General features: G+C 42.3%; 2 protein-coding genes across 13 annotated transcripts in view; one reads left to right on the plus strand and one right to left on the minus strand.

Moving 5' to 3' along the window:
- Window positions 1–24,698, minus strand: part of LOC147211534 (peripheral plasma membrane protein CASK-like) — a 39,879-nt gene extending 15,181 nt beyond the window's left edge. For 4 of the 12 annotated variants that reach the window (XM_086128262.1, XM_086128259.1, XM_086128257.1 and 1 more), the window contains exons 1-6: window positions 23,610–24,692; window positions 18,714–18,826; window positions 12,906–13,011; window positions 11,222–11,299; window positions 10,406–10,478; window positions 73–175 (exon numbers count right to left, since the gene is read on the minus strand). In XM_086128262.1, the coding sequence (XP_085984388.1) occupies window positions 73–175; window positions 10,406–10,478; window positions 11,222–11,299; window positions 12,906–13,011; window positions 18,714–18,826; window positions 23,610–23,668 (532 nt within the window). In that variant the 5' untranslated portion in view covers window positions 23,669–24,692. Of the gene's footprint in view, window positions 1–72; window positions 176–10,405; window positions 10,479–11,221; window positions 11,300–12,905; window positions 13,012–18,713; window positions 18,827–23,609 lie in introns of all 12 variants that reach the window. The other 8 variants (XM_086128261.1, XM_086128260.1, XM_086128258.1 and 5 more) reach the window with 4 other exon arrangements.
- On the plus strand, window positions 681–8,703 carry LOC147211535 (putative G protein-coupled receptor 34). The gene is made up of 3 exons (XM_086128263.1): window positions 681–761; window positions 837–917; window positions 6,890–8,703. Exon 3 carries the CDS (start codon window positions 6,928–6,930, stop codon window positions 8,086–8,088), a length of 1,161 nt encoding a protein of 386 aa, XP_085984389.1. The 5' UTR covers window positions 681–761; window positions 837–917; window positions 6,890–6,927; the 3' UTR covers window positions 8,089–8,703.
- Window positions 24,699–27,436: the final 2,738 nt, after the last annotated feature.

The raw sequence follows: 27,436 nt of genomic DNA on the forward strand, positions 1-27,436 counted from the left end.
ATTCATGAAAGTGGCAGGCTTGACGAAAAAGACCGAAACGGGATGTTCCTCAGGTCACAAAGGTGTACGAACCTCCAGCAACCAGGCCCGACTCTCCCAGTTGTATTGCCACTCCAAAGCCTCCCAGTTTGACTGGAGCAGAGTTCTCCTTGGATGCCAGTAACACGCAGTGGGGCTACACACAGACACATCAGAGCATCGAATCAAAGGCCAATCATGTCAAGCACAGAAATTTGAAGTGTGCACCATCACATCGAAATGGCAAGTCTTCAAACTCTTCGAGCGTCTTGACGGCACGATGTGCAGATATCACCTAAGTACTTTGCCTCCACCATTGTGCCCCCATGGCCACGTTGCCATTGTCATGTCTTCTCTATTAATACATGGATTGGGGAGGAAAAAAAAAAAAGAACAAATGCAAGATGGCATTGGTTCATTCACAGGCACAAACGATGATTCAAAATGCCGCCTTTAAAACAGGTAAATGGACAACTTTGAAGAGAACACAACCAGGTTGGTAAATACTTGGGAACCAAAACTTACCATTTCCTGAATTTGCTTTTGAACATTTCTCATGACGAAGGGTGAAAAGGTGGTGAGAAATACTGTGCAGCATTATAAAAAAGAAAAAGGGGCGGGGGGGCATAGACAGCCCTCTGTCTGACTTCACAGTCATTGAAGCAAGAGTGACAGGCGGACACAAAGAGGAGAGAAGATGCGACGAGTGCAGAACTCACTGGGAGAGTGAAGTGAAGTGAAAGGTCCATATTGCAAAACATAGATTTTTTTTTTTTTCCAGTCACGTTTGCACAAATTTCTTCTGGTTTTGTTTGAAGGTGATTGGAGAAACGTACTTGGGACCTAAACGCGCTCATGTTGCTTTGGACTTTCCCAACAGTGCAAGTAAAGCACGGCTGGTAAGTGTTACGCAGTAAAAGGATGCGTGGGGGACAGGATATGTGTGCAAGGTTATTTTGGTCCACAAGAACTAACAAATAAAATTTGGAAGAAAAAAAAAATGCGGGGAAAAAAGAAGTCACTGAAACGACATTTTTACGTATACTAAACCAACTATAATAAGAAGCGGAAATTTCCTTTGTTTTCATCTTTGGAAATTACTTTAATACTTGAGCCTTTGGGGTCGGTTTCAAATGTAATTTTAAGTGTATTTGTTTCGGCATCAGTCGGAAGAATGTTCAGCCGACTGGGAGTTGAAGCCCTCTTTATGTGTGCCGCACGAAAACAACATCATCTAGCAGCGGGCAATAAAAATGAGCCACCAAGTGACTTCGCTTCTCGGCAAAGAGTTTGTGTGTTTGATTTTTGGCTTGAATTAGAAGACGTTAGACCTCTGACAGCCAGAAATCTTTCTTCTTTGTAGCTGACCAAACACTTATTTTCACTTTCATTTGCAAATAAATTCTTTAAAAATCAAACAATGTAATTTTCTGAGTTTTTTCCCCACATTCTGTCCCTCATGGTTGCGCTTTACCCATGTTGACAATTACAGGCCTCTCTAATCTTTTCAAGTAGGAGAACTTGCACAATTGGTGGTTGACTAAATACTTATTTGCCCCACTGGATCACTTCCATGCCCATGGGCCAGTGTTTCCCCAAGCAGTGGTACATCGAAATGGTACAACAGTAAAACCTAACATTTTCTTTCCCCACAATGTCAATCATTCCATAATGCATAAAAAGGTGAAACTTGTTTTCCCGGGAAAACAGTAACTTATAGCACAACCACGCCATAATAACAACAGCCGCATGTCAGCTCGTGTGTCTCTTAGAGCTCAGATAACTGATGAAGCAAAAGTAAAAATGTTTCCAGGGATCTGAATTTGATTCGTTATTAAGGCTGGGTTGCACGAATAAGGTTTAACACTAAAACCAGATGAAACCATGGTTTAAATTGAAATTCTGTCGCCCTAAACTTCCAACTTAGTTTAAAATGAAACCGATGAACTTTAAAACTTAGTGAAATATTTAGTCTCAAAGTTAATGTAATTCTGTAGTACCAGAACTTTAAACTCCTGTTCAAACTGTGATTGAGAATTAATTTTACACAGACGATTGAGAAGGTTTAACTTTAACCATGAGGTGAATAGAGCAAAATAATGAAGCTCCTCAATGAAAATTGCGAGACAGGCTCAATGCTGAATTTTATGATGAAATGGCTCCATCTGCTGCGGGATGAGGGGAATGATTTTCTCCGCCAGTGAATCATATTGCTTTGAAAGACAACCTCCTCCTCCTCTCTAAGCACAGTCACCCGTTGAAATAGTCTTGGGGTCCTGACAGCACACTTTTAATTGCATAACCAATTATTCATTTAAATTTCAAGATTCACAAATGTCCCTATTGATTTAAATCAGTTCAAACTCAGTTAAAATCTAATTGAAGTGAGTTTTATCAATTCATTCATTCATTTTCCAAACCGCTTTATCCTCAGTAGGGTCGCGGGGGATTCTGGAGCCTATCCCAGCTGTCTTCGGGCAGTAGGCGGGGGACACCCTGAACCGGTTGCCAGCCAATCGCAGGGCACAAAGAGACGAACAACCATTCACGCCCACACTCACACCTAGGGACAATTTAGGGTGTTCAATCAGGCTGCCATGCATGTTTTTGGAATGTGGGAGGAAACCGGAGTACCCGGAGAAGACCCACGCAGGCCCGGGAGAACATGCAAACTCCACACAGGGAGGCCGGAGCTGGAATTGAACTTTATATGTTTGCACCGTGAAGTCGACGTGCTAACCACTTGACTACCGGACCGCCGAGTTTTATCTTAGTTTTATCAAACTAAGATTAATTTTAAATGACCCAACAGAGCTTAGCTTAATTTAAAAACTCTGATTAAAATTAATCGGCGATGAAATTAAACCATATTGGTGCAACTCCATCCAAGTGTTTCATTCCTGATATTGAAAGTTTAAATGCTCGTTTAAAGGGGACTGAAGCAAAGGCGCTCAGTTTTATGTGGTGAATGTTACATATGTTATATATAACAGAGGCACTTAAAAAAAACATTAGGTTAATTTATTTGATTTATATTACCATTTCCAAGGCAACATTGGGTTTGTTTTTTTGTTAAAAACAAGACAATGCCTGGGAAGTGAATCTTCGAATCAAACAGACGAAATGACATGACTTTCATTCAATGAACAGTTAGCAGGATACCTTCAAGTTTTGGAGAATTATTAACACATATGAGGGTTTACTCAAAAGTTTTGGTCGTTCGCAAGACAAAAAAAAAATCTATAAAAAAAGGTTGGGAACCCTTGCCAGTTGCGCACGGGTGTCAAAGTCAAGGCCCGGGGGCCAGATCTGGCCCGCCACATTATTTTATGTGGCCTGCAAAAGCAAATGAAACATGGCAAATGCCATGAAGCTTGCTAAAATATGTACCAAAATGTCAAATTCTCATTTGTAATAAGAGAGAGAAAGCATTTTTCTGTTGCCAAACACCCCATTACAATCACTTAAACAATAGTTCCCTAAACTATGATTCTTGACTTCTTTATATGATTTCAATTATATAAAGCCTCTTGACTGGTACTTATAAGAGGGAGCCCATAACTCCTACTCTGGCATCCCTTCACCATACATTTTAGAGTTATTTTCAAGATCCTCTTATTTGTTTTCAAATCTCTGAATAATCTCGCGCCACCTTACCTCTCTGAGCTCATCCGCCCCTACACATCTGCCCGGCGCCTCAGGTCTGTGGACCAGACATTATTAGAAGTACCAAGAACTAAACTGAGGCTCAGAGGGGATCACGCCTTTTCTGTTGCTGGTCCCTCTCTCTGGAATGACCTCCCACTGAACATTCGGCAAGCCTCCTCGCTGCCCATCTTCAAATCCCTCCTCAAAACTCACTTGTATTCTTTGGCATTCGACTCAGCATGACTTAAGGGGTGTTCACACGGCACACATTTGCTCCGGCGCTGCACCGATGTATTTTGTTGCGATATATTTTGCACCGCAGCAAATTGTGTGGAGCGTTCACACGTACAAAGCCGCTGAGCGTGTTAACTCCGGCACAGCGTCGTGCAGCCCTACTTGCGTTCACACCGCAGTTTCTGCAGCGGAGCAAAACGACAGAAAACAAATGAGCTGTCGTGTTGGTTCTTTTTAAAACGTATACACAACTCAAGCGACTAATGGACAGGTACGTCCTTCTCCTTCTCGGTCTCCGTGCCTTCTGCTCGAGAGTGACCGCCCCCGAAAACGTAAATCAATGATGACTTCAATGACACTCAGAAAAGCAAACACGTAATGCGCCAAACAGAAAATCAAGAGAGGAAATCACAAAATAAATTATATGGGGGGCTGGGGGTTGTGAACACACAACAAAGGAACAAACTACATAAACAACTCCGAGACAGTCCAGTCTCTTACAAAAGGAAAGATGTTACCAGCCAAGTCTTGTGTCGTTATTAAACAAACACATGACGAAAGTCCGACAGAGCACGAAAGCTACGCATTTTCGCCGTACGTACTCTTCACAGGCATTTGCTCTGGAGCAAATTTAACCCAGTTGCGTTCACACATGCAAATTTACATCGGTGCTGCTTCGCAAACGAGCATTTGCTCCGGAGCAAATTTTTAAACCACCTCCCTGAGGTGGATCAAATTTGGTCCGGTGTAAGCTGTTTTCCGGGGCTACGCCGGAGCTAATTAGCACGTGTGAACGCTCTACTGGGGCAGCCCCGGCGTAGCACCGGACCAAATCTTGCCGTGTGAACACCCCTTTAGATTTGTTCTTGGTTTTACTGTTCGGTGCTTTCTACTAGTGATGGGTCCAGCGACACCGATGCGTTGACGCATGCGCCGGGCTCACAGAGCAAACCACGTGTCGGTGCATGTGCTGCTTCATTACGTCACGTGATTGACACGTGAACTGCACCGGTGCAGTTTAGACTGCATCGGCTGCGTTGACACAGTCCAGGCTGCTAATTGACACATGAACTGCACCGGCACAGTTTAGACTGCATCGGCTGTGTCGACACAGTCCAGGCTGCTAATTGACACATGAACTGCACCGGCGCAGTTTAGACTGCATCGGCTGCTTGGCACAGTCCAGGTTGCGCCACTTAGTCCAGGGGGCGTCGACTCAGTGCAGGGGGCGTTGACGCAGCAAAAGCCCGCACAGTGTATCTAAGGAAGTGCGTCTGGCGACACGACGCCGACTGCCGAAACAAGCCAGACCTCACCCTCGCTCGAATAAAAATATATGTTTGGGCAATACGGGAAACACACTGATTATCAGAAAAAATGTGTCCGTCTGACTTCGAGCGTCATGTCGGCTGTCATATCATAGGCTATTATTATATGAGAAGTACTTTATGAACGTTTGTACTGTACGTCATACTCCAGTTGATTGAGAGGTCCCGCCTATAAGGGGGAGTTCCAGAAAGTGACTGCGAGTGAGCACACCGCATGTTTGATGACTCTGCCACGTTGTTTTTAAAAGTCACATAAAACGTAAACCTTGTCTGCTGACCATTACATCGGCTAGGCTAGCTTAGCTGTTGTCGTAGTTCAAAGCTTAATATGTGGCGTGGGTTGGGTCGGCGCCGCGAGTACGTGCTCGCGCTCACAGCAGAGAGCAGCAGACTATAGACTGCTGAGACGCGCTTCACTCGAGTGACGTTGCTACAGTACGTGCATATTATGGAGCAGCTTCCGGACAAATACAAATTGTCCGCCGTGTAGAGCCATTTTGATCTCCTTTTGGAGAATAAGGTATTTATTAAAATCTCCTTGTCTCACCAAGTGCCTCTCGGATTTTTGACATGTCTTATTCCATTGTGTGTGTGTGTTCTCCACAACAGGGGAAATAGCATGCATTAAACGCAACAGACTGAAATTTAAAACACTGGAGCATCTTATTTTTCTAAATCAAAATTTGTGAAGACAAAGCCCACAAGCATCCTCATTCACATGATTTTCACATTATTGAAACACATTGAATGATACAATATGAATGCATGGATGTGAATGATATTGTCAAGGGTCAATGTCATCTTTATTGTCAAATATGCTTTATGTATGACATGCAGCATAGATGAAATTTCTTCCTCTCAATCCTCAGTGAATATATGCATGCAAACATGCTGTGCATTAAACACACAGCTAAGAAAGGATAGCAGCTACACTGTATAAAAAAGACATGTAATCTGAACAGTATAGACAACATAAACAATATAAACAGCATAAACAACAACATAAACAATGGCGCTTGTGGCTATTGTGGGTAGAGTGAGGTAGTGCATTGTATACCCGTCATCATCAAATCAGTTTGTTCAGTCTGTCAAGTGGGTTGGATGCAGGGATTTTGAAGGTCCAGCAGGTGGCAGTGGTCAGCGACACAGTATCAGTACAGTATCAACACAGTGTGTCATTGTGTCAACACGCCTCATGAGGCCTCATGGACCCCATCACTACTTTCTACCGTCTTTGTTACCGATTTGTTTTACTGTTTATTGTATATGTTAAATTGCTCCATGTACAGCACTTTGTATGCAGCGATGGCTGTTCGAAACTGCTCTATAAATACAATTGAATTGAATTGAATAATGGCCCTCCAAGGAAAATGGTACCTAAAATGTGGCCTGTGTCTTTGACACCCTTGCAGTCGCGGATTAGTTTTCAACCGCGAATATACATCAACACCACACCCCAACCACCCTTCTATTTTACTTTTTTTACATTTCCATTCATTTTAAATGGGGAAAAAGAGTGAGACAATACAAACCCCATACAAAAAGGTTCGAACGGAGATTCAAACATCTGTCTTAACCTTTGCCACTGTGGAAGTAGATGTTGAAACTATTTTATTGATTCCTTTGTTCTTATATCAAACCATTATGTTTGATTTCCTCAGAAACCGGTCTACCCCGAGGACACCAAGCTTCAAACAAAATGAACAGCTCCGCTGCGTGGTCACCAACTTCGGTCAACACTGTTGTTGCTCACATTTCTGTGTTCTCGCTCTCAGCCACATCTCCTCCCACACCCACTATGCTGATCTCCTCTGTGGTCACTCCTGACACAACTAGTTGCTCACTAGATGATGCGGCTTTCCGTCTGCCTCTAGCTGTTGTCTATTCCCTATTGTTCCTCCTCGGCTTAGCGGGTAACCTCTTTGCCTTGTGGGTCTTTGTTTTTGTTCACGCCAGCCGCAACTCTGTGTTTGTGTTCCTCATCAACTGTGCAGTGGCGGACTTGGTGCTTTTGGCATGTCTCCCCTTCCGAATCTTCTACCACGTGATGGGAAACCGCTGGCTACTGGGACATGTCGCCTGCAAGCTAGTGGGGAATCTCTTCTATATGAACATGTACATCAGCATCATGCTACTGGGGCTCATCAGCCTGGATCGCTACTTGAGGCTCAAAGGAAAGCGCAGGGAGAGGAGACGCTTGGGGCTGCGGCTGTGCGGTTGCAGTTTGCCGTGGAGTTGGGTGGCATGTGGAGCGCTATGGGGCCTGTCTCTGGTGGCACTGGTTCCCATGATTGCTACGGCGGAGGACAAAGAGAACAAATACAAATGTTTCCAATTCAAGCGGCGGCAATTTGCCAGGGGGAAAGCCTACTTTAATGTTGTACTGGTCATATTGTTTTGGTTTGTCTTCCTCATGCTCGCGGTGTCCTATGCCAAGATCGCCTACCGGTTAATAAAAGTGTCACGGGACAAGCCAGAACTTCCCAATGCACTAAGATATGAACGTACTGCAAAGAAGTCCTTCTTTGTCCTCTTCCTGTTCATACTTTGCTTTGTTCCGTACCACACCTTCCGGCCCATCTACATTCTCGCCCAGCTTAATGCCACAGCATCCTGTGACTACTTGCGTGTGGTAGATCACACCAATGAGGTCATGTTGTTGTTTTCTGCCTTTAACAGCTGCTTGGATCCGATCATGTACTTTCTTTTATCAGGCTCAGTGCGCAAAACTGCCCTCCATGTGCTCGAAAAACGACTTGGCAATCGGCCTCTCTTCCAAAATGAAGCCACATCCAACAGCTCGACAACAGAGTTCCGAAGGCCTTCAGTACCTTTGGCGTTAACAAAAACTGTGGACTGAATCTTCCCAACTGGTTTTGACCTTTCTGTTTGAATGTATCGGTCAATTTAATCCACATGCTGAAAAATTGGCATCCTTAAAGCACTGAGTTTTAAGAAAGCAATGAATCAGATACCAACACCAATAAATGTGTGGTTGGATGCCTGCTGTGCTATTTCAGTGACGGATTCAAAACTGCTCCATCTGGACCCCTTGTGCTTGTTGCACAAGTTGGATGCCTAATCTGGTGACCAGAAGAAGGCCTACCAAATTCGGGGTAACTTGAACTGTTCGATACTTTTCCTGCCCGCGCATGATAATTGTGCATTGGTTCTTGTAGTTATGAGCCCTTTTTTGTACACCATTGTAGATCAGGGGTGGGAATTTAATTTTCCAAAGGGGGCATTTATGAAGCTGGAACACTTGTCAAGGATAATGCCAACATGTTAAAAGCTCAAATGTGTTCCATATCAATTTAAATGTACTTATATGAGCCATTAAATTGTACTGTATTGCTTTCATGAACTGCTAATTGTGGAGACTTTGTACTGTATAAGTGTCACTAAAATTTGCTGAACACAGTAACATTATTTTGTGATTTAGTCAACAATAACATTAAAAAAAATCTACAGTTCAGTGTGCACTTTTTCTATTTTTATCAATTGTGCAACATTTTGAGTACCAACCACTAACAAATCAGCTGTTCATAACAGGGACTCTCAAACTATTATTTGCATTTTTAACTTATTGTACTCATAATAATTCTTTTTGGGGAAATTCAACGTACTCATTGTGTTACACACCACACACAGAACCAAATCACACATGAGATGAGATGTCCGAGTGAAAGGGGAGGACAAACAGTGCTGCACCTCATGAAGTGGCAGAGTGGAGATGGTGCCTTTCTCAAGGGCACCTCAACAGTCGCCAGGAAGCAGACGAGCGTCTCTCCAACAACTAAAAGCCATTTTAAAACTGTGACCGTGGCAGGACTTGATTCTGGCTCCAAAGCCCAAGTCCTTACAGAGCACTGCCACCCCACTGTGTTGTCATGCCGCACTCCGTCATGCAAATATCTGCCATGTTAGGAGTGAGTAAACTTTCCATTGTGGATGTATCAGAGACTTTGTAGTAAAAGACATCACGTTAGAATGCAAGAAAGGAAAAGGGACATTCATGAAAAAAAATTGATCACAAAGCCAGAGACCAATAATTGGCAAAAAAAACAACAACAACATTGGTCGAAGTGTGTGCACTTCAGAACAGCTTAACAATTACAAGATGTTACATGTGCAGTTTACCACCTTCACATGATGAAGGTGGCCAGCAATGCAAACTCTGTCATTAAAACCAAGGTATGTGGGGCTAAAATCTAAGATCCACATATCATATATCAAGCGTCCATTTTAATAATCTAGTTGAGCTTTTAAACGGCACGCACACCATTACTATCATACAACAAATGACACCTTTATTTGGACTAGCTTAACTGGCTCGATATTACCATGCATAATTTCCCAGAGTCACTGACGGATAATAATGGTGTGCACTGCCATTAGAGAACAAAAGAAGCCCATGCTAATAGCTACTGCTGTGTCACCAAACACCACAAAAAGTGCTTAAGTGTTAAGAACACTTTTCACAGATCTCTGGCTGGAACTGACTGCATTGAAGCAGAGAGCAACTGGCTATAAACAACAAGTTAGCAGGTAAATTGACGAGTGTCGATAGCGAAAATAATACATCAGCAAACAGAAACACAGTCGGCATACACCCCCCCCCCAAAAACAAATGAATCAGTTACGTCTATGTAACATGTGCTGATAGTTGTTTGTAGCTTTTATTATAAAATCGTAACATTAATTTCTGGAGCGCATGTATAATAATTAATTTAATAATAATTGCACATTCCTGGCTACGCCCCTGCCTTATATCGATTGAAACCAAACTTTAAAATGTTAATACTATAATCTGACCATGTTTTAATTTTAAAAAGTGGTATTCAAACCCCAGACGACTGATTGGAAACCACGCTTCTTTGGGATGGACATTTCCATGAACTGAACAACGGAGCTACCTTCCTCGCGCGCTCTTAATTTACAGCAACAGCATTCAATGTTTCAAGCAACCTCTTAAGTGTAAAACAAATCGACATTTAAACCATTTGAGAGCAGTATCATCACCACCTAGCGTTCAAAGGAAGAGAGTTTGCCCAAAGATAGATTTTTCCCCATTGGATACCAACTCCAAACTGCAATTTCAATATGGCAGTAACCTGATTAATTTCTGGATGTACATGTAGCTCGTGTAGTGGAAAGAGAGATGTCGGCTAGCTCACCTTGACATCACGGTGTATTACATTGTTGTCGTGGCAGTAGCGAAGTGCCTCCAAAATTTGCCTCATGTAATGGCTGCGAGGAAAAAAAAAAAGATTAACACCATCTGCAAATTAGTCAAACTTTAAAGTGGTTACATGATGAAAAAAATGACTTTTTAAAATACAAATAGTTGTGTCTCTCAAGTGCTTGCCCATCCATCAAGTGGAAAATTAACCAGGCAAATGTTCACAACACTGGAATTTGTGCGGTTTTGCACACTAATACAAAAGTACAGTATAATTAAATGCCACACTAATAGACAAGCATAATTAAGCAGTGCTGTGAAAATGGAATAGTGCTTTTAAGGCCTTTATACAGAATTGCATGTGTGTTTGCTCTTTAAGACTCAGTGTGAACAAAATCAGCAAAAACAAACAACAAAAACAAACAACAACAACAACAAAAATTGAACTGCCCCATAAAAACAGGCAACAAAAAAGAGGGTGGAAACTGGGCTGTAAATTGTGAAAAAAGTGAATATAAAGTCTTATTTAAGTAAAAATATATATATATATCTGTTGTAGGTTGCGGTTGTACAATGTGGTGACGTCACAAATTATAACCAATCAAAGTTGCACAAAAACTTTCACACAGGCAAAAAAAATAAATAAATCAATTATCACATTAAAAGAGAGCAAGCAAGACACAACCGCCCACCACAGTCCGCCAAGTGATAGAAACACAGCAGTACTCATGATCGGGTCCTAGTCAGATTTGGAATCATTGGGTCGTGTGCAGCAGCCCTTAAAAGAGAACTCAGATGATGGGCGTCTTACCTGGCCACAGCCTCACTGTACACAAACCCAGCGTCAGCTCTCTTCACAATTTCAAAACAGAGGTCAGCTCCATCCATACTAGAAGTAAGAGGATAATGTGGTTACATTTTGGCTTGAAGCAACTATATAGATCCAAAAAGCGTTCTGAACAGAATGCAGAAGACGAGCTACATCATAGAGAGTGCATTCTCAAGGTCGAGTGCAATAAGGCAACTAATTAACTCTGTATCACATTGGAAGTTATACTGCAGCAGTATAGTGATTTTAATTCACTTTTATGCTGAGCGTTTAGAATTCCCTCAATTATTTATTATTATTATGCAACTATACCAGACATCCTGGTGGGTATGTAAGAACAAATACTGTGTACCAATATTAACTCTTCACACACAAAGGATGTGGGTTAGAGGTTGACATTTTTCGGGAATCCTGTGGGACGCCCACTGGATCGGAGTAAACGTTATCTTTAGTCACGGGATTGAGACAATACGGGATAAAAAGTTCACAAGAGCAGATGGGACTGCGATTATACAGTAGGGGCAAAAAAATATACAGTGGTAACTCTACTCACGAAAGTCTCTTCATACGAAATGTTCAAGTTACGAAATGTCTCAAAAGTAAAATATTGCCTCTTGTTATGAAAGAAATTTCAAGATACAAAAGGTAAAAATACAGTATGGGCTGCAAGTCGCAGCTCCGAGTTTCCTGAACGCAACATACTTATAGCTGCTCTGCCATTGGCTATTCCCGAGCATCATCCTGGCATCCCATTGTCTAAGATGGACCTCTACCAAATGTGTCGATGTGTGTCGATAGATAGATATGTCGATGGAGAATCCTCGTCAATCGCCCCTCGGGCCACGAGGTCCCGATAATTTTACGTAAATGTGAATCACCCGGAAAAAGTGTTCACCAGTCGGTCGATCGCTCACTATGCTGATGTTTGCCTTGGACATTTTCAAAGGTTTGTTCAAAACCGAAAAAAGCAAATGCCCTTGGATCAGGTCTTTACAAACGCCATTTCTGAGAGAGAACATGAACTAAAGAGGGCAAAAAACGATGAGGACACAGTTTAAAGTTAAATGACCATCATTTTTATTCTTTATTTTTTACATTATGCACAACTCTCATTTATTGTGCAATCTAATTGTAACATGTATTTGTTCCATCTCTTGATGCATTTTTATGCTTTAGAAAACATTTATGCCTGAATTTTGGGGGGCTTGGAACAGATTAGGGCATTTACATGGAAAATGCATCTCTACTTACAAATTTTTCTAGGTACGAAATTTCTTCCAGAACCAATTAATTTCGTAAGTAGAGGTACCACTGTACAGGTGCGCAGTCATTTTTGATTAAAGTCGCTGACCTCCAAAATGAGAGTGGGAGTCATTCTGAATGGGAGCTGGACGGGAGTGGGATTTGGATTCAACGAGAGCGGAATGGTTCAGGGCTTTTTATTTATTAATTTATTTCTTTTAAACGATGATCCGGGACTGGGACAGGATTTTTTTTCTGTGGAAGTGGAATTGGAACAGAAATGTTAGTCCACTTCCGCCTCACCCTCTAATGTGGGCGAGCAATTAAAGTAGTTGCTTGCCAAAGGTCTAAATTCATCTTCTAGATACTCCAGCAGCTAATTATGGAATATTTCACAGGCTGTGGGTGAGATACATGCACTTACAATTCAAACACCATGTAAAGCATGCCATCTGAGCTGTAAGTTTCCAGCAACTCCACGATGTGCGCATGTTTCAGCATATGGCAGATGCTGGCCTCTCTCTTCAGATCTGACAAATGAGACAAAAGGTGCTTTGAGTCTTGGTTCGAATCACTCATCGATCACTTATAAATCAAGAGACTCAAGACATTGTGAGCAGTCACAAAGCAAGTCAATTTTTACAAATATAAACACACTCAGTCGAAGCACAATTTAAGCCATTAGGTCAAATCCATTATTGAAAATGTTCTGAATAATTATAACCTATGTAACTTAAAATAGTTAGACCAGGATATCTGATTTATCAGTCAATAAAAACAGCCCCAGATTTCTTTTCTCCACCATGGATCTATTAACCAGCTCCAACTTTAAAAAAAAAAAATCCCCAGAGTCACCAACAGATGCTCGCTGTGAAGACTTTGCAGAAGACTCCTCGAGTAAAATGGAAGACACAAGATTCAGTCTTTTAGTTCGTCAAAATGTAAGTTTCAAGAAACCGGCATAATCATTTTTACCTGAGGAAAGAAACACTGGAAGGTGCCCTGGTTGATGCAAAGACACTTGGCCGAGTTTTCTCCCAGGTAAATCCAACAATTTGCCTTTTAGACACACTTCACATGTCACTTATAAAGACATTTTACTGATTTTAAATGTACCGGTAGTCAAATGCTCTCTTCAGATTGGTGTCTTCCCAACCACCTTTAAAACGGCGGTGGTGAAGCCCCTTCTGAAGAAGAGCAGTTTTGACCACATTGTTTTTAATACATACAGACCAGTATCCAACTTACCATTTTTAAGTACGAAAGTCTTCATTGTCTTTATTGTTAATTTCTACGTACCGTAACACACAGGGGTCAAGGTCAGATCTGGCCCGCCACCTCATTTTATGAGCCCCGTGAAAGCAAATCAAAAATGTTAACTTCCATGATGCTTGCTAATACTGGATCTGCACCACAATTTCTAATTCTCATATGGAGTCAAAAAGAGAGCTATTGTAAGGATTTTCTTGTTAGGAAACCCCTCAGTACAGTAACTTAAAAAAATACTTGAATAAACCATTATTCTTGACTTCTTTGTACTGTATAGTGTACAGTCATAACGGCCCTCCAAGGTGTGGCCCGTGACAAAAATAGTTTTACAACCCTGCCTTAAGAAATTCAGGCTATAAAATAATGATGGCTCGGTTACATTTGAGTATCTGTTTGGTGGTGCAATATGCCGCCAATTACATGTGATTCGATTAGTCAGCTAATCGCGACTACTGTTGGTGATTAGTTGACGAGCACAATAATCGTTTGTGGCAGCCCGACAAGCAGTAGTCGTTGCCTCACAAATTACCACTGGATCCTGGGTTGGAATCCATGTGAAAAAAGAAGTAACATCAAATGAAACCACTTTAGGTCTCTGACATTCTTAAAGTCCATAGAGTTATGGACCTGGTGTGGTGTATCGCCAACCAAAGCTGCAAAGACGTTAGCGACATACTTCATAATGCAATGGAGTTGATGCTGCAGTCAATGGGTCTGAGAGGTGCTCCTCTCTGTATTTTCAGCAGACTGAAAGGTTCTGCTATATTGTGGAAGAAGTTTTAACCAGCCCAAAATGGTCCCAATCGGGGGTAACAAAAATAGGGAGCACGGGCCAATCAGGGGCCCCATGGTTTTCCTCCACCCCTCATGTTTTTATGTAGGGATGCCCCGATCAATCGGTGGCCATTAATCACTTGATATTTGTGAAAAAGTGCGGGATCGGTGAATTCGATCAAAGCCTCTACACGCCAACCGATCACCCTACATATGCAATTGTTCTGGTAAGAAGAAAATAAGTATAGACATGTTACTGTCTCTACATTCCATTAATTTTGACCAGCAATGTACGACACATCGCCAGTGACGTTGAGGAATTTACATGGATGTCAGAATTTCACACAAAAGGTAAACTAACGGTATGTTCAAAGAAAAAAAGGTGACAAATGTTCGCATTTAGATATGACAATTTCACACACAAACAGGTTGAATGTCCTTCATTAATTACATGTATTTGTGCCACACAAAGTTTGCCCAAAGATTGATTTTCCCCCATTGGATCCAAACTCCAAATTGCAAATTCAATATGGCAGTACTGATTAATCGATTTATTCAGAAAAATACTACCAGCTCTAAACTTGAAGATTTTATACCAAATCCATATGATCGGTATCAGCCGATCACACTCATGGATGATTGGTAATGGCAGTTTAAAACCCTGATCGCAATATCCCTATTTGTAAGTACTACGTTATTTTGATCTTGGATCCATGGGTTGGGTCTCTTTGAGTCTTTCATGTGTGGTGGCATCGTTTTGATAAGTGTGAGTACCTTGTAATGGTAGTCTACTGTGTGAAGAATTAGTTTGCATCTCCCCTTATCTGATTTCAAGCTTGTGATGTTTCCTTGCTCAGCAATGTCACAGCTTTCCTTTTCTCCAGAGAAAGTTTGGGGGGTGACACTTAAGCCAGTTGTTGAGTCAGCTCCAATACTTTTTTTTTTTTTTTTTTTTACAACTGAATGAAATATTGATAAGTGAGTTTCCATTCAATGACCCTTGGTGACAGACAGATGCCTCTCTGCAATGCATCTCAACAATTGTTGCTTTGCATTTCAAAAGAATGATACCATTCGTGGTTGGAGCGTGCCTCCAATTTGGAACATAAATAGTTGGCTTTTCCCCACACCAAATCAGTGCAGTCCGAACAAAACCTTGGAGAATGAACTGATGAAGCCCGCATGGATGAGAGGCAAAACATCCTCTCAGACAAACAGAACAGTCTCGTAATTGATTCAATGCACCGGGAAAGTTGTCTTGACGCAAATGACTGCATGACTGTCCACGTCTTATGTGTTTTGTTATTCGACCAAATTTTGTTATTTTATGTTAACTGTTAACCCGCCTCAAAACTCACTTTTATTCTTTGCCATTTGACTCAACATGACAGATTTGTTCTTGGTTTTGCTGTTCAGTGCTTTCTACCGTCTTTGTTACCGATTTGTTGCTTTACTGTTGTATATGTTAGTTGCTCCATGTACAGCACTTTGTATGCAGCGATGGCTGTCTGAAAGTGCTCTATAAATACAGTTGAGTTGAGTTCTGTAAAGTGCTTTGTTATAGCTGCAGATGCTGTGAAGGCACCATATAAAGTGTTTGTTTGTTTGGTTTGTTTATTGAACATAAAACATATACAGTAATAATTTGACAGAAAATAAGGTAGATAAAATAGTAAAAAGAAAGAAATCAATATATAAAATAAATAAAGATCTATTGTATTTCTGAAGGCCTGTGAGCCCCGCAGCATTGCAATTCAGTACACAAACGATTCAAATTTTGAATTTTACCAAAAGCAGTGGCTGACCGGCAGCCACTCAAATAAACCAGTTTTGACCATGTCGCTCGGTGTGTGGTGGGCTTTCGGATCATGACAATAGAATCCAATTTGAGAAGATTTGTGTCCGTTTTGGACTTGAGAAGCACTAAGTCACAAGAGACTAAGCGGTTCTCCTCCTGGGGCTCATTTCCTCTCTTGATGTTCTCACTGGCTTCTCACATGTGATCGAAACATGCATGCAACCACATAAATTAGGTCCTGCCCCTGAAGCCGACCAGATACACACGCAGGCAAAATTCAGATTGGGCATTGAAAGTGTAATTTCTGGCAAATTATTCAGCGCCCTTGTGTGCAGAGAGGTTTTACCCTGCCCATCTGATGTTCCACATGCACAAGGCTCAAGGTTTAGGCACAACAATGGCAACGATGTCTGCACCAGTGGCGGATGCTGGTCTGTCAAGGAGGGGAAGCTCAATTTCGGCCTACATTATAAAATGTGTCCATTTACTTATACGTGAATTCTACTCTCCGTTCCTTTTCAAAAATTTGATCTGTGACCCTGTCATACCAACAAAGCGAAGCGTCTTTTCCAAGGTCTTAACTGTGGTGATATAAATCAGTCTGCTAACACAAGCAACTACAACAAAACACACCAGAAATAAAATATTAATCGGTTGCTAGTCGTTTTCAACAAAGAGAGTGTCGCTAAAATGATTAGAAGAAGTCTCCAGTTCAACTCAGAACAGAATGAGAATTGAAAAATGCTCTCACAGATGCCTACACCAAAAGATCGGTGATTGGCTCATTTTGCTGTCAATCAAAAAGAGATGCAGCGAAAATCCTCAAACGAAACCTACATGGGCGAAAATACCCCCTAATGTGAAAAAATCTTCATGCATTAACGCCATTCCCATTCTCCTGCCCCCCATACGACGAAAAAAAACCCTGTTGCGTTATACAAAATCATTTTCTCTGCTCTAGCCTCACGAAAAGATTCACTACAATGAAGTCTAATCTAACAGTGACCTCTACTGCTTCGTTCGGAAGCGGCAACAGCAACCACCACACTGGTTTACACAGCTGCGAGTTTCCTGAACGCAACATACTCATAGCTGCTCTGCCATTGGCTTACCGAGCATCATCCTGGCCTCCGATTGGCCAAGAGGGACCTCACTGTCTATGTGTGTAGATATTGTAGCTAGATCCGTGGAATGCATCCGATTAGCTGCTCAGAGTGAATTGCTTATGGCTCAACGGACATGCAAATAAACGAACGTTTCCTTGAATGCTTTACTTGTTATCATGCTAAAAACCTTACGTTAACTGGAGCGCTAATTCGAGAGAGGGCGAGTTCCATCGCGCTAACTATGGCCATCGAGGACGACGAAGCGTCCCGTGGCTGGGTTAAAAGTTCATTGCATGACATCAGCCGAGCAACGCTGTCTTGGGTGGCGATCGAGGGGAGGTCGAGTTAGAGACAGTGAGATAGTGGAGACAGTGAGACTTCCAGGAAGTATCTGTTATTGTTAGATTCAGACGCAGCATGGACGTTGCATTGCTAAAATGGCTACAAAACGGACCTTTGGATGTCAAGCAGCTAAGACAAGAAGCGCTCTGACGCTGGAAGAGAGGGTAAAAGTGATCTAAATGAAAGACGGAGGAAGCAAAATAAAAAACATTATCTAAGAAATTGATGTAAGTGAAAGTGAATGCTGATCGTAAATTTCGCAATTTCTTCCCCTTTTTTTCTTTCTACACTGACAATATGAAGTGTCAAATAAGTGTGTGCTCATACTTGTGCACTATTGGAATAAAATAAAAGAGTACACATACGATTGTGTGTGCGTGTACACATACGTTTGTGTTTGTGTGTGTTTACATCTGAGATCAAATTTGCTACGGTGAAAAACCCCCTGTTGTGAAAATTTTCTTGCTGCAAACATGATTTCGTTGAAGAGGAGTTTCACTGTACAGCCTCAGACAGATCATCCAATCATCATGCAGAAAAGCTCAGCGTCCGGGCGGGCCGATACACGCCCACTGTCCATGGACTCCCAGAGACGCTGAGCGTCCGACGGGCGGGACAAAAACAGCATTTATCCAATGACTCGTTTCCTTTCAATGCATTGGGACAACCTACCCTGAGCTCTCTCGACGCCCAGCGTCCGCGCTGTAGACGCTCAGCGTCCACACAGTTTAAAGCACAGTGAAGCTGTCGCGTCGTAACCAGTAATAAGAAGCTGTTAGGAACAAAAGTTGAGCGCGTTGTAGCGCATATTTAGTCAATGACATGTACACACAATTGTATGTACACACATATATTTGATCACTTATTTTTTTGACATTTTAGGGGAAGCTGAGCTTCCCTTGCAGTCTTAGAGCAATCGCCTCTGGTCTGCACCCTTTCTCACCTTCAGTGCTGAGGCCGGGGCTGGAGGTGAAGCTGGCCACATCGACGATCTTCACAGCAAACTGCTGCCCCGTGTCCCTGTTGATGCAGCGGCGTACCACACTGAAAGGTCCCCTACAATAGACACAAATTTAATCAGACACCTACGCATGTGTCTGCACATAGTTAGCACTTAGGGGCTCATAATTATATCCCAACATCCATGTGGGAGGTTTGGCATATGGAAGTTTTGCCATACTGTTGCCAAAGGAATTACAGAGCAGTTGTAAGCCACACAGCTGTGAATACTGAAATAAAAGCATTATTATAGGGACATGGGCAAAAGTGACCACACCAATGGTCGCAGAGGTGGCAGGTATTGTTAATGTGCTCCCTAACATAGTTGTGTAGGCATATGGTGTATGGACATGCAGGCTATTTATAGAGCGGTGAAAGACCAGTGAAAGGAATGTGGTGAGCTTGAAAGTTGCCCCTGACCGCCATTTCTTTCGGAACCAAGTAAGCACAGCATGAGGTATGTGCAAAGTTTGGTAAGGAAAACACTCTTCTCACTCGGTTCCCTGCTGATGATATGACAACCACAATGACCTTTGCCCAATTGGGGGAAACTGCTACAGCAGCTGACCATCCCTTCGCAAGGAAATCTCAAAATTCCAGCTATTAGCAATTGAGCATTTCATTGGAGGATGCCAATAGACGTCATTACTGCTATTGAGCAATTTGCGCCAGGTGACAATGCCTGCTTTCATGTTTAAGTCCCATTTGTAATCATGATTAAACAATGGGGAATGCATTGAAAATCAATTTACAAATGGGGCACACTACACACAACAGGGGGAAGAGGTACCATTTCAATGGATAGCATGAAAATGATACTTAACTCTATCAAATGAATCAACTGTGTCTGAGGGAGTGCAGAGGCCGCATGTCACGCTGACATCACCACAGCTGTGGGATCATGCAAAACGCCCACATGCTCCTCACATCCAGACAGCAGCAACCATCAAAACACTTGCCAGAATTTACAGAGGCCTACTTTATATTCTTTCAATAGACGTCTGGATGACAGACATTTTTGTTGCAAAAGGATGTGCTGGACATGAGGGCACTTTTCGTTGAGCTCCTCGGTTGCTTTACTAGCCTAAACAGACTAACACGTGCAGCTACAGACTCAACATGAAGAGCAAAAAAAAACAAATGCGTAGAAAATTACGTTTCAGGGGCAGTTTTATGTTCTCTCACTGTGCCTAATGTAAGTCCATTTATTAGTGTGGTCGAAACAGCAGGGTCAAGTACAAACCCAATTGCAATAAAGTTGTAATGTTCTGTTCAGCATCAATAGAAACAGAATACACTCATTTGCAAATCACGTTCAACCTATATTTAATTGAATACGCTACAAAGACAAGATATATACTCAACTCAACTGTATTTATATCGTGTTGAATTTTTATTTTAGCAAATAATCATTAACTTAGAATGTTATGTCTGCAACAGGTTCCAAAAAAGATGGGACAGGTGGCAAAAATAATTTTGGACTGCTCATTAAAAACCTGTTTGGTACATCCCACAAGTGAATAAGCTAACAGGCGGGTGCTATGAGTGGGTATAAAGGGAGCTTCCCCAAATTGCTAAATCATTCACAAGAAAAGATGGAGTGACAGTCACCTCTTTGTGAAGAGCTGTGTTGGAAAATACTCAGTTCACAGTTTAATGACAGTCTTACTCAACGTACAATTGCATGGAATTAAGAGATTTCATCATCTACGGTCCATAATATCATCAAAAAGTTCAGAGAATCTGAAGAAATCATTGCTTGTTAGCGGCAAGGCTGAAAACCAACACTGAATGCCCGTGACCTTCGATCCCTCAGGTGACACTGCAACAAAAACAGTCAATGTGGGAAGCATATCACCCCGTGGGCTTAGGTACACTGCAGAATACCAGTGTCACTCTAGTTCTCCCTTAAATTCGTAAATTCAACTTGAAATTCTACTATGCAAACCAAAAGCCATTTATAAACAACACCCAGAAACGCCGCCGGCTTCTCTGAGCCCGAGCTCATCCAAGACGGACTGATGCAAAGTGTAAAAGTGTTCCGCCTCATTTCAAATTGTTCTCAGAAATTGTGGACGCCTTGTCCTCCCGGCTGAAGTAAAAATAAAGAATCATCCGGGCTGTTATGCAAAGTTCAAAAGCCAGCATCTGTGATGGTATGGGGCATAGCTAACTTACACATCTGTGAAGGCACCATTAATGCTAAAAGATACATTCAGGTTTTGGAGAAACATACGTTGCCATCCAAGCAATGTCTTTTTCATGGATGCTCCTGCTTATTTCAGCAGGACAATGCCAAACCATATTCTGCATGTGTTAAACCAGTGTGGCTTCATACTAAAAGGCTACTCGACTGGCCTGCCTGCAGTCCAAACCTGCTTCCCATTGAAAATGTGGGGCACATTATGAAGTGTGAAATACAAAAAGGAGACCCCGGACTGTTGAACGGCTGAAGCTGTACATAGCGCAAGAATGGGAAAGAATTCCACTAACAACGCTTCTACAGTCACTGTCCTATGTTCCCAAACGGTTATTGAATCCTGTTTGAAGAAAAGGTGATGTAAAACAGGGGTAAACATGCCCCTGTCCCAGCTTTTTTGGAATCTGTTGCAGCCGTAAAATTTTAAGTTAATGATTATTTGCTAAAAACAATAAGCTTTATCAGTTTGAACATAATATTTCTTGTCTCTGTAGTGTAATCAACTAAGTATAGGTTGAACATGATTTGTAAATCATTCTGTTTTTAATCATGTTTAACACAATGTCCCAATTTCATTGGAATTGGGTATCTAAATAAATGGGTATCATCTGCTTCTGCTCAAGTCAGGTGTGAATGAATGCAATGGTGTTCATCAAACACACACACACACACACACACACTCCGGTTTTTTAAATGGTCGTACTTGTAGATGACAGAGTTTTGGTTCAGTGTCACCCCTGTGCAGTGGTTTGTGATGGGCAGCTTGTAAGTGAAATAGGCGAAGGGGCCAAACTTCTTTCTAACAACCAATCCCAAGGATGTTGGTCCACAGTGAGACACTAAACTACAACCCACAAGTCATTGGTCTGGAGCAGTGGTTCTTAACGTTTTTTAGAGGTACCGAACCCAACGAGTTAATATGCACATTCACCGAACCCTTCATGAGTGAAAAATAAATATAAATATTTTTAGAAATTCAAGATATATATAATTTTTTTTTAAAAACCACATTTATTAAAAACAGAAAAAAGTTAATAAAATTTCAAGTATACTGTTTTTTAAATTGAATGACATGCTATCACGACAGTCACACGTTGACTACTCAGAGAACGAAGTTTCCCATAGCACTGATTGGACAAGCAATGTCATGTGATCATCTGCAGCCAGTGATGGCCAAGCGGGCGTGTCATAACTAATTAACGTGTTACGGCACGTGTGTCCTTCCCTCTATGGCAGAGGCTCAGTCGAACCCGAGACCGACTCACCGAACCCCTGGGGTTCGATCAAACCCAGGTTAAGAACCACTGGTCAGGAGGACGTTTGACTGTATCACATGCTTCTGCAACACAGCAATGTCTGTCTGTCTGTCTTCTAACATTAGAAGCAAAGAACAATCTCTCACGGCTTAACTCAAACATCTGTTTGTCATCTTTCGCCACAGTTTGATCTATTCAGAAGACAACCTGGGAGCTGACTGGTTCAACTGGTAATTGTGGAAGTAAGGTAAATCCAATGGGATGGGATGCACTGACATGAAACAGGAAGCATGGGTGTGAAATGTGCAATGCTAGTGTGAGCACTAAAGAGAATTGAAACTACAAATCAAAACGATAGGTCTAGTGCCCAAAAGAAATGAAATTAACAGGTCTTTTTTTGTGTCAGTGAGGAGGGATGAAATGGGAAAAAACTGGGAAACAGGAGTTGATGTTGTCAATGCCTGCTGAGATGATTTCTATCTTAAGCCTCAAGGCCCAGACTGCCTTCCCCTCATGCATCTGGGCTTAGGAAAAATGACCTCTTCCTCCTTCTGATAAATTTCCAAGATACCAGAACTCAACAGTGATACACCAAATTCCAAAGTCTTTTGTCTCACTCCTGACTTCTACAGCAAAGTTTTCAGAAATATATCACAGCCCACTCTTTTCTTTCCTCAAATAATTTCATTAATTAATAAATGATTAGCCTGTGGAATTTCAAGGTCATTTTCCAGGACCTTCCTTGAATTTGTGACCACAGCAGCAACCAGATCTCTCAAGGCAAGCCGCATGTTAGAGTGCCTCGATCGTGCGTACAAATGAAATGATCCAAAGATCTACTAAAGTGAGCGGTACTTCCAACGGGCCGGGGTCCTCTTTCCCAAAAACAAGGTCTAAACACCTTCCACCACATAGGAACAAATAATTTCAGGTGGGTTGACACTTGGTTTGTGATGTTTTCACAGGCCATTTGTCACCTGAGTTTATGAGAAATACATTGACGTTTTTTTTGTAACGTCCCCTTAGAAAACTAACCTCTGCTGAATGGGCAGGTAGTATAAATGCAAACTAAGCATTGTAATCTTGTGTCATTGAGCCCCAAATTTCCAGTCACATGATTACTTACGCGCGCCCACGCACACACACACGCACACACACACGCACACACATACACGCACGCACCATGTCAGTTCATATTTGCAAAGGGATGCAGTGATGCCACTGTCGTATTGGAAAAAAAGAGATAAGAGTGCAGAATCAAGCAAGTTGCAAGACTTTGTGCCAACACCAATTTTGAAATTCAACGTTGCGGCGGAACAAATGCCATGCAAAATAGCTGTTTGGGAAAAACAAGGCGATGAAAATGTGCCGTGTCCGTACTCACTTGCCAATCACCTCACATAACTCGTAGACATCTTCAAAAAGCACGTCGTCGTCCGCCATGGTCCAAAGGCAAACGCGGGGAGCTCCACAAATAGCCGCTTCACAATAGTTTAAGATCTGCACGCTTAATTAACGGAGGTGTTACTATGACAGGTCAAAGGCAGTGGAGAACGTATGACCCAAATGGGATGAAGATAAAAGCGTCCACGTTCGCCCGCCCCACCTTCTCTGGTACTGTACGGGTATCCCGGTGAGTGGGCTAGCCAGCTAGCGGGATAGCTCAACAGGAACCACAGACCAGACCGCAAGGGCTGGAGATTTTCCTCCTTTGCAGGGAAACAATTGCATGACTCGAATCCGCATTATTGCATCGAATTGTAGTGGGAAGTGTTTGACTCCATCATCAAAAAACACCCAGACTTCCAGTTCGGACCACGGTGCTGAGCTCCACCGCACGCTAACGTAGCTGTCCAAAATGCTTAGCTTTCTAGGTTAATGGGCTAGCTGACGATGCAATCGCCGGTGGACTACTGTCTTGATTGCACTGTGTACGCCCAGTATCTCAGACGGTTTACCCTACCCAAAATATCATTTGGGAAATTCAGCTCCCCGAACCTAAGCAGAAAATCTCCACTTTGGGGTCGATCACAACGCCGACGGATACGCCGTATGTGCTTCTTAACCCCCAAATTGCCTCCAACACATCAAACGTTACGTCCACCGTTAGTCGGATGCTGGCAGTCGCTCCGAGTTCCACAAATGTGTGGCCCAAGAACCTGGTGAGCCAAAATGGCGCCGCGCGCACGACCCACACTTAATGCTCTGATGACTTTAGAGCCAAGATGGCGTTTACAGGGCGTCTGATTTCCAGGCAACGGTTCCAGCCATCCAGCGTGATTTTTCTGCGCATGTGCCTGCATTCCTGCAGCTCCATGTCTTACGTCACCTTTCACCACGTCGCTGCTTCTTCCATCCATCCATTACTCGAACTGCTTTATCCTCTGTGTAATAAAATACAGTATTATCATGATGTCTGTCACTGATCATCTATTTGTTAGCATAATTTTAGTCACGCGGATGGTTGTATTATCTTGACAGCGATTCACTGATGCCCATGGTTTCAAAAGGGTTTCACACAAAATACGTTTGTTTTGTCGTGTCTTGTGCGGTGATACTTGTGCCCCCCCTCCGCAATTTCAGTGGCTTTGCATCAGCCCCTCTCCTCGCGTCCACTGTTCGTATACAGTATACCCATCAAATGGCATTCTGATTGGCTTTTGATGTTGTCATCAAAGTAGTACTATCCAATACATACGTAGCCCGAGATCTAATTCAAATCATGCAGTTGAGCAAATAAAATTGAATCTATGGACAACATAATATCTGTATTGTTATTGACTAATGGGACTCTAAATGTCAAGTAAAAGAAACAAATATCGAAATTGGAGAAGCGACCAGGCTGTGTCCGTGGGCGGGGGCGTTATTTTCGTAGTTCGTCGGTCATTCCTGATTGGTGAATATAAGTCCCCAAGATTTAAGATGAAAACATTTGCTCATAGATTGTTCTCTTCCTTCTAACACCAATACAACATAACGTACATAAAATACGGGGGTTATTTTTAGTCGTTTTTTTTCATCACACACACACACACGCGCGCACACGCACACACGCGCACACACACACACACCGTTATTACTGGTTAGATTAAATTAATGTATCTCTAATTGTAAACATATTTGAATGGAAACCATTGCTTTTATTCATTTTAATGTAATTTATTCAGTTTCCCAGAGTCGCTAGTGTCGTGGTACACTCACCTGAATTGGGAGCGGGCAGCGTGGTGTCGGTTCCCGCTCAGTGACCATGTGGATATGGGTGTGAATGGTTGCTTGTCTCTATATGTGCCCTGCGACTGACTGTCGACCAGCTCATGGTGTAATATGCCTTCCGCCGGAAGACAGATGGGATACGTTCCAGCAACTCCTCGTCACCGTGTTCAGGATAAGCGGTGTTGAAAAAAAGTTCCACAAATACTGTATTGTATTCCACCTGTCTGCCACCCTACTCCCCTTTCCTGAAACCTATAAGAGTTCTTCTCATCGAGGAGATGGGAGGCTTATGACTGACAATAATACACTCGAGAGAACCTCCTACGGGCAATGGAACTGGCTTATGTTGGCATCCCAGTGGAGGCCTTCCAAGGATGAAGTCGCCGTTGCAGGGCGTTTTCCCCATGGTGCCTGGCAAGAGAGAATATAGCCTGCGATGTGGACCGATGCAGCTCAGGGACATGGTGCTGCACAGTGATTGTGAAAAATAAACTTCACACCCTGAACATGTTTTCAAGAATACTGTTGTGTGAGATAGATTCTGTTTTTGCATTGAGTTGTGTTACAGTCGTGTATATGCAGTAATTTCTATAGATTTGTACTCAATATGAAACTCGCAAATTTAAATGCCTAATCCTCTACAGCAGGGGTCCCCAGACTACGGCCCGCGGGCCGGATACGGCCCGTCAGCACATTTGGCCCAGCCCTTTAACCCTCCTGTTGTCCTCGGGTCAAAATGACCCGTCACTGTGTTAAAAACGCCCCAAAAAACCCCTAACTGCAAATAGCGGTGTCTACAAGCTTACTGGAACCTACAAAAGGATTATAAGGAAGGAACACAAGAACTTTAAGAGACTGCTCATATGTGTCAGAGAGATTCTGCTCTGACAGCTGAGCTGAACCTTTATCTGTTAAGATTGTGCATGGCACAACAGAAAGTTAATGTTCCATGGCTTTTTTTTTCTATGAAGAACCCAGAGAGAGTTATTTAGTTATTATTTATTTCCTGTTTTTTCTGTGAAGAACTCAGAGAGGGTTATTTAGTTATTATTTATTTCATTAATAGTGTTATTATTTGTTTCCTGACTTTTTTTCTGTAAAGAACCTGGAAAGGGTTATTTGGTTATGTGTGGCTTTCTGGAAAACAATAAATTTTTTAAGCTCCCCTACGATCGTCACACTTTTTCTGTTAGAAACTGACACCGGCCCCCCCATCAGAGAAGGGAAAAGTTATGTGGCCCTCACAGGAAAAAGTTTGGGGACCCCTGCTCTACAGAGATCTAATAAGATCCTTTACTGTAAAGTTTTTTTTTAAATATGCATTGGCAGTTATGAAACAAAGAACCATATCACAAATTGAGCATTGTGTTTTCAATTGTTTTGCTGTAGTGTGTAATGATGTCTATAGTGTTTATATTTTTGAATGCTTTGAGCTTGCTCTTTTGGTGTGAAAGTTTGAGTTTTGAAGTGAGAAGCTGGCAGTTGTAATGACACGCAGAAGAAGTTGAATCTGTGACTACAAGAGCAACATTTTGAACTGGCTGCCTGGATGAGGAGACTGTCATGACAGCTTCCAGTGCTTATGTAGGAATGAGAATCTCAGAAAGAAATCCATCTACAGTATTATCCAAACTGCTTATCCAGAATAGGATCACGAGGGGGTGCTGGAGCCTATCCCAGCTGACTTTGGGTGGAACGTGGACTACACCCTGAACTGGTCGCCAGACAGTCTTAAGATAAGAAAAGATCAGAAAACCTTTATTTGTCTCACAATGGAGATATTCGCAATTTACAGCAGGAAAATTTGGAGGGAAGAAAGTAGAAAAAAAATTAAAAATAGGTCATAGATCACATATCGAGAAGAACAACCATTCACACCCACACCCACACCATCACCGATCCCACGCTGCCCACACACAAGTGAGGAGAGTGAACCACTCCACCATCAGCGACCCTTGTCTGAGAATCTTTGTTTGAAAAGACCACCACTTTGTACCT

Source organism: Hippocampus guttulatus, chromosome 1 (genome assembly GCF_054856545.1).
Source record: "Hippocampus guttulatus isolate MCC_2025c chromosome 1, RoL_Hgut_1.0, whole genome shotgun sequence".
In the NCBI taxonomy this organism is placed as follows: domain Eukaryota; kingdom Metazoa; phylum Chordata; class Actinopteri; order Syngnathiformes; family Syngnathidae; genus Hippocampus; species Hippocampus guttulatus.

Bases quoted from the DNA above. Each gene is read 5' to 3' on its own strand.
- LOC147211535 (XM_086128263.1), top strand. From the start codon at position 6,928: ATGAACAGCTCCGCTGCGTGGTCACCAACTTCGGTCAACACTGTTGTT.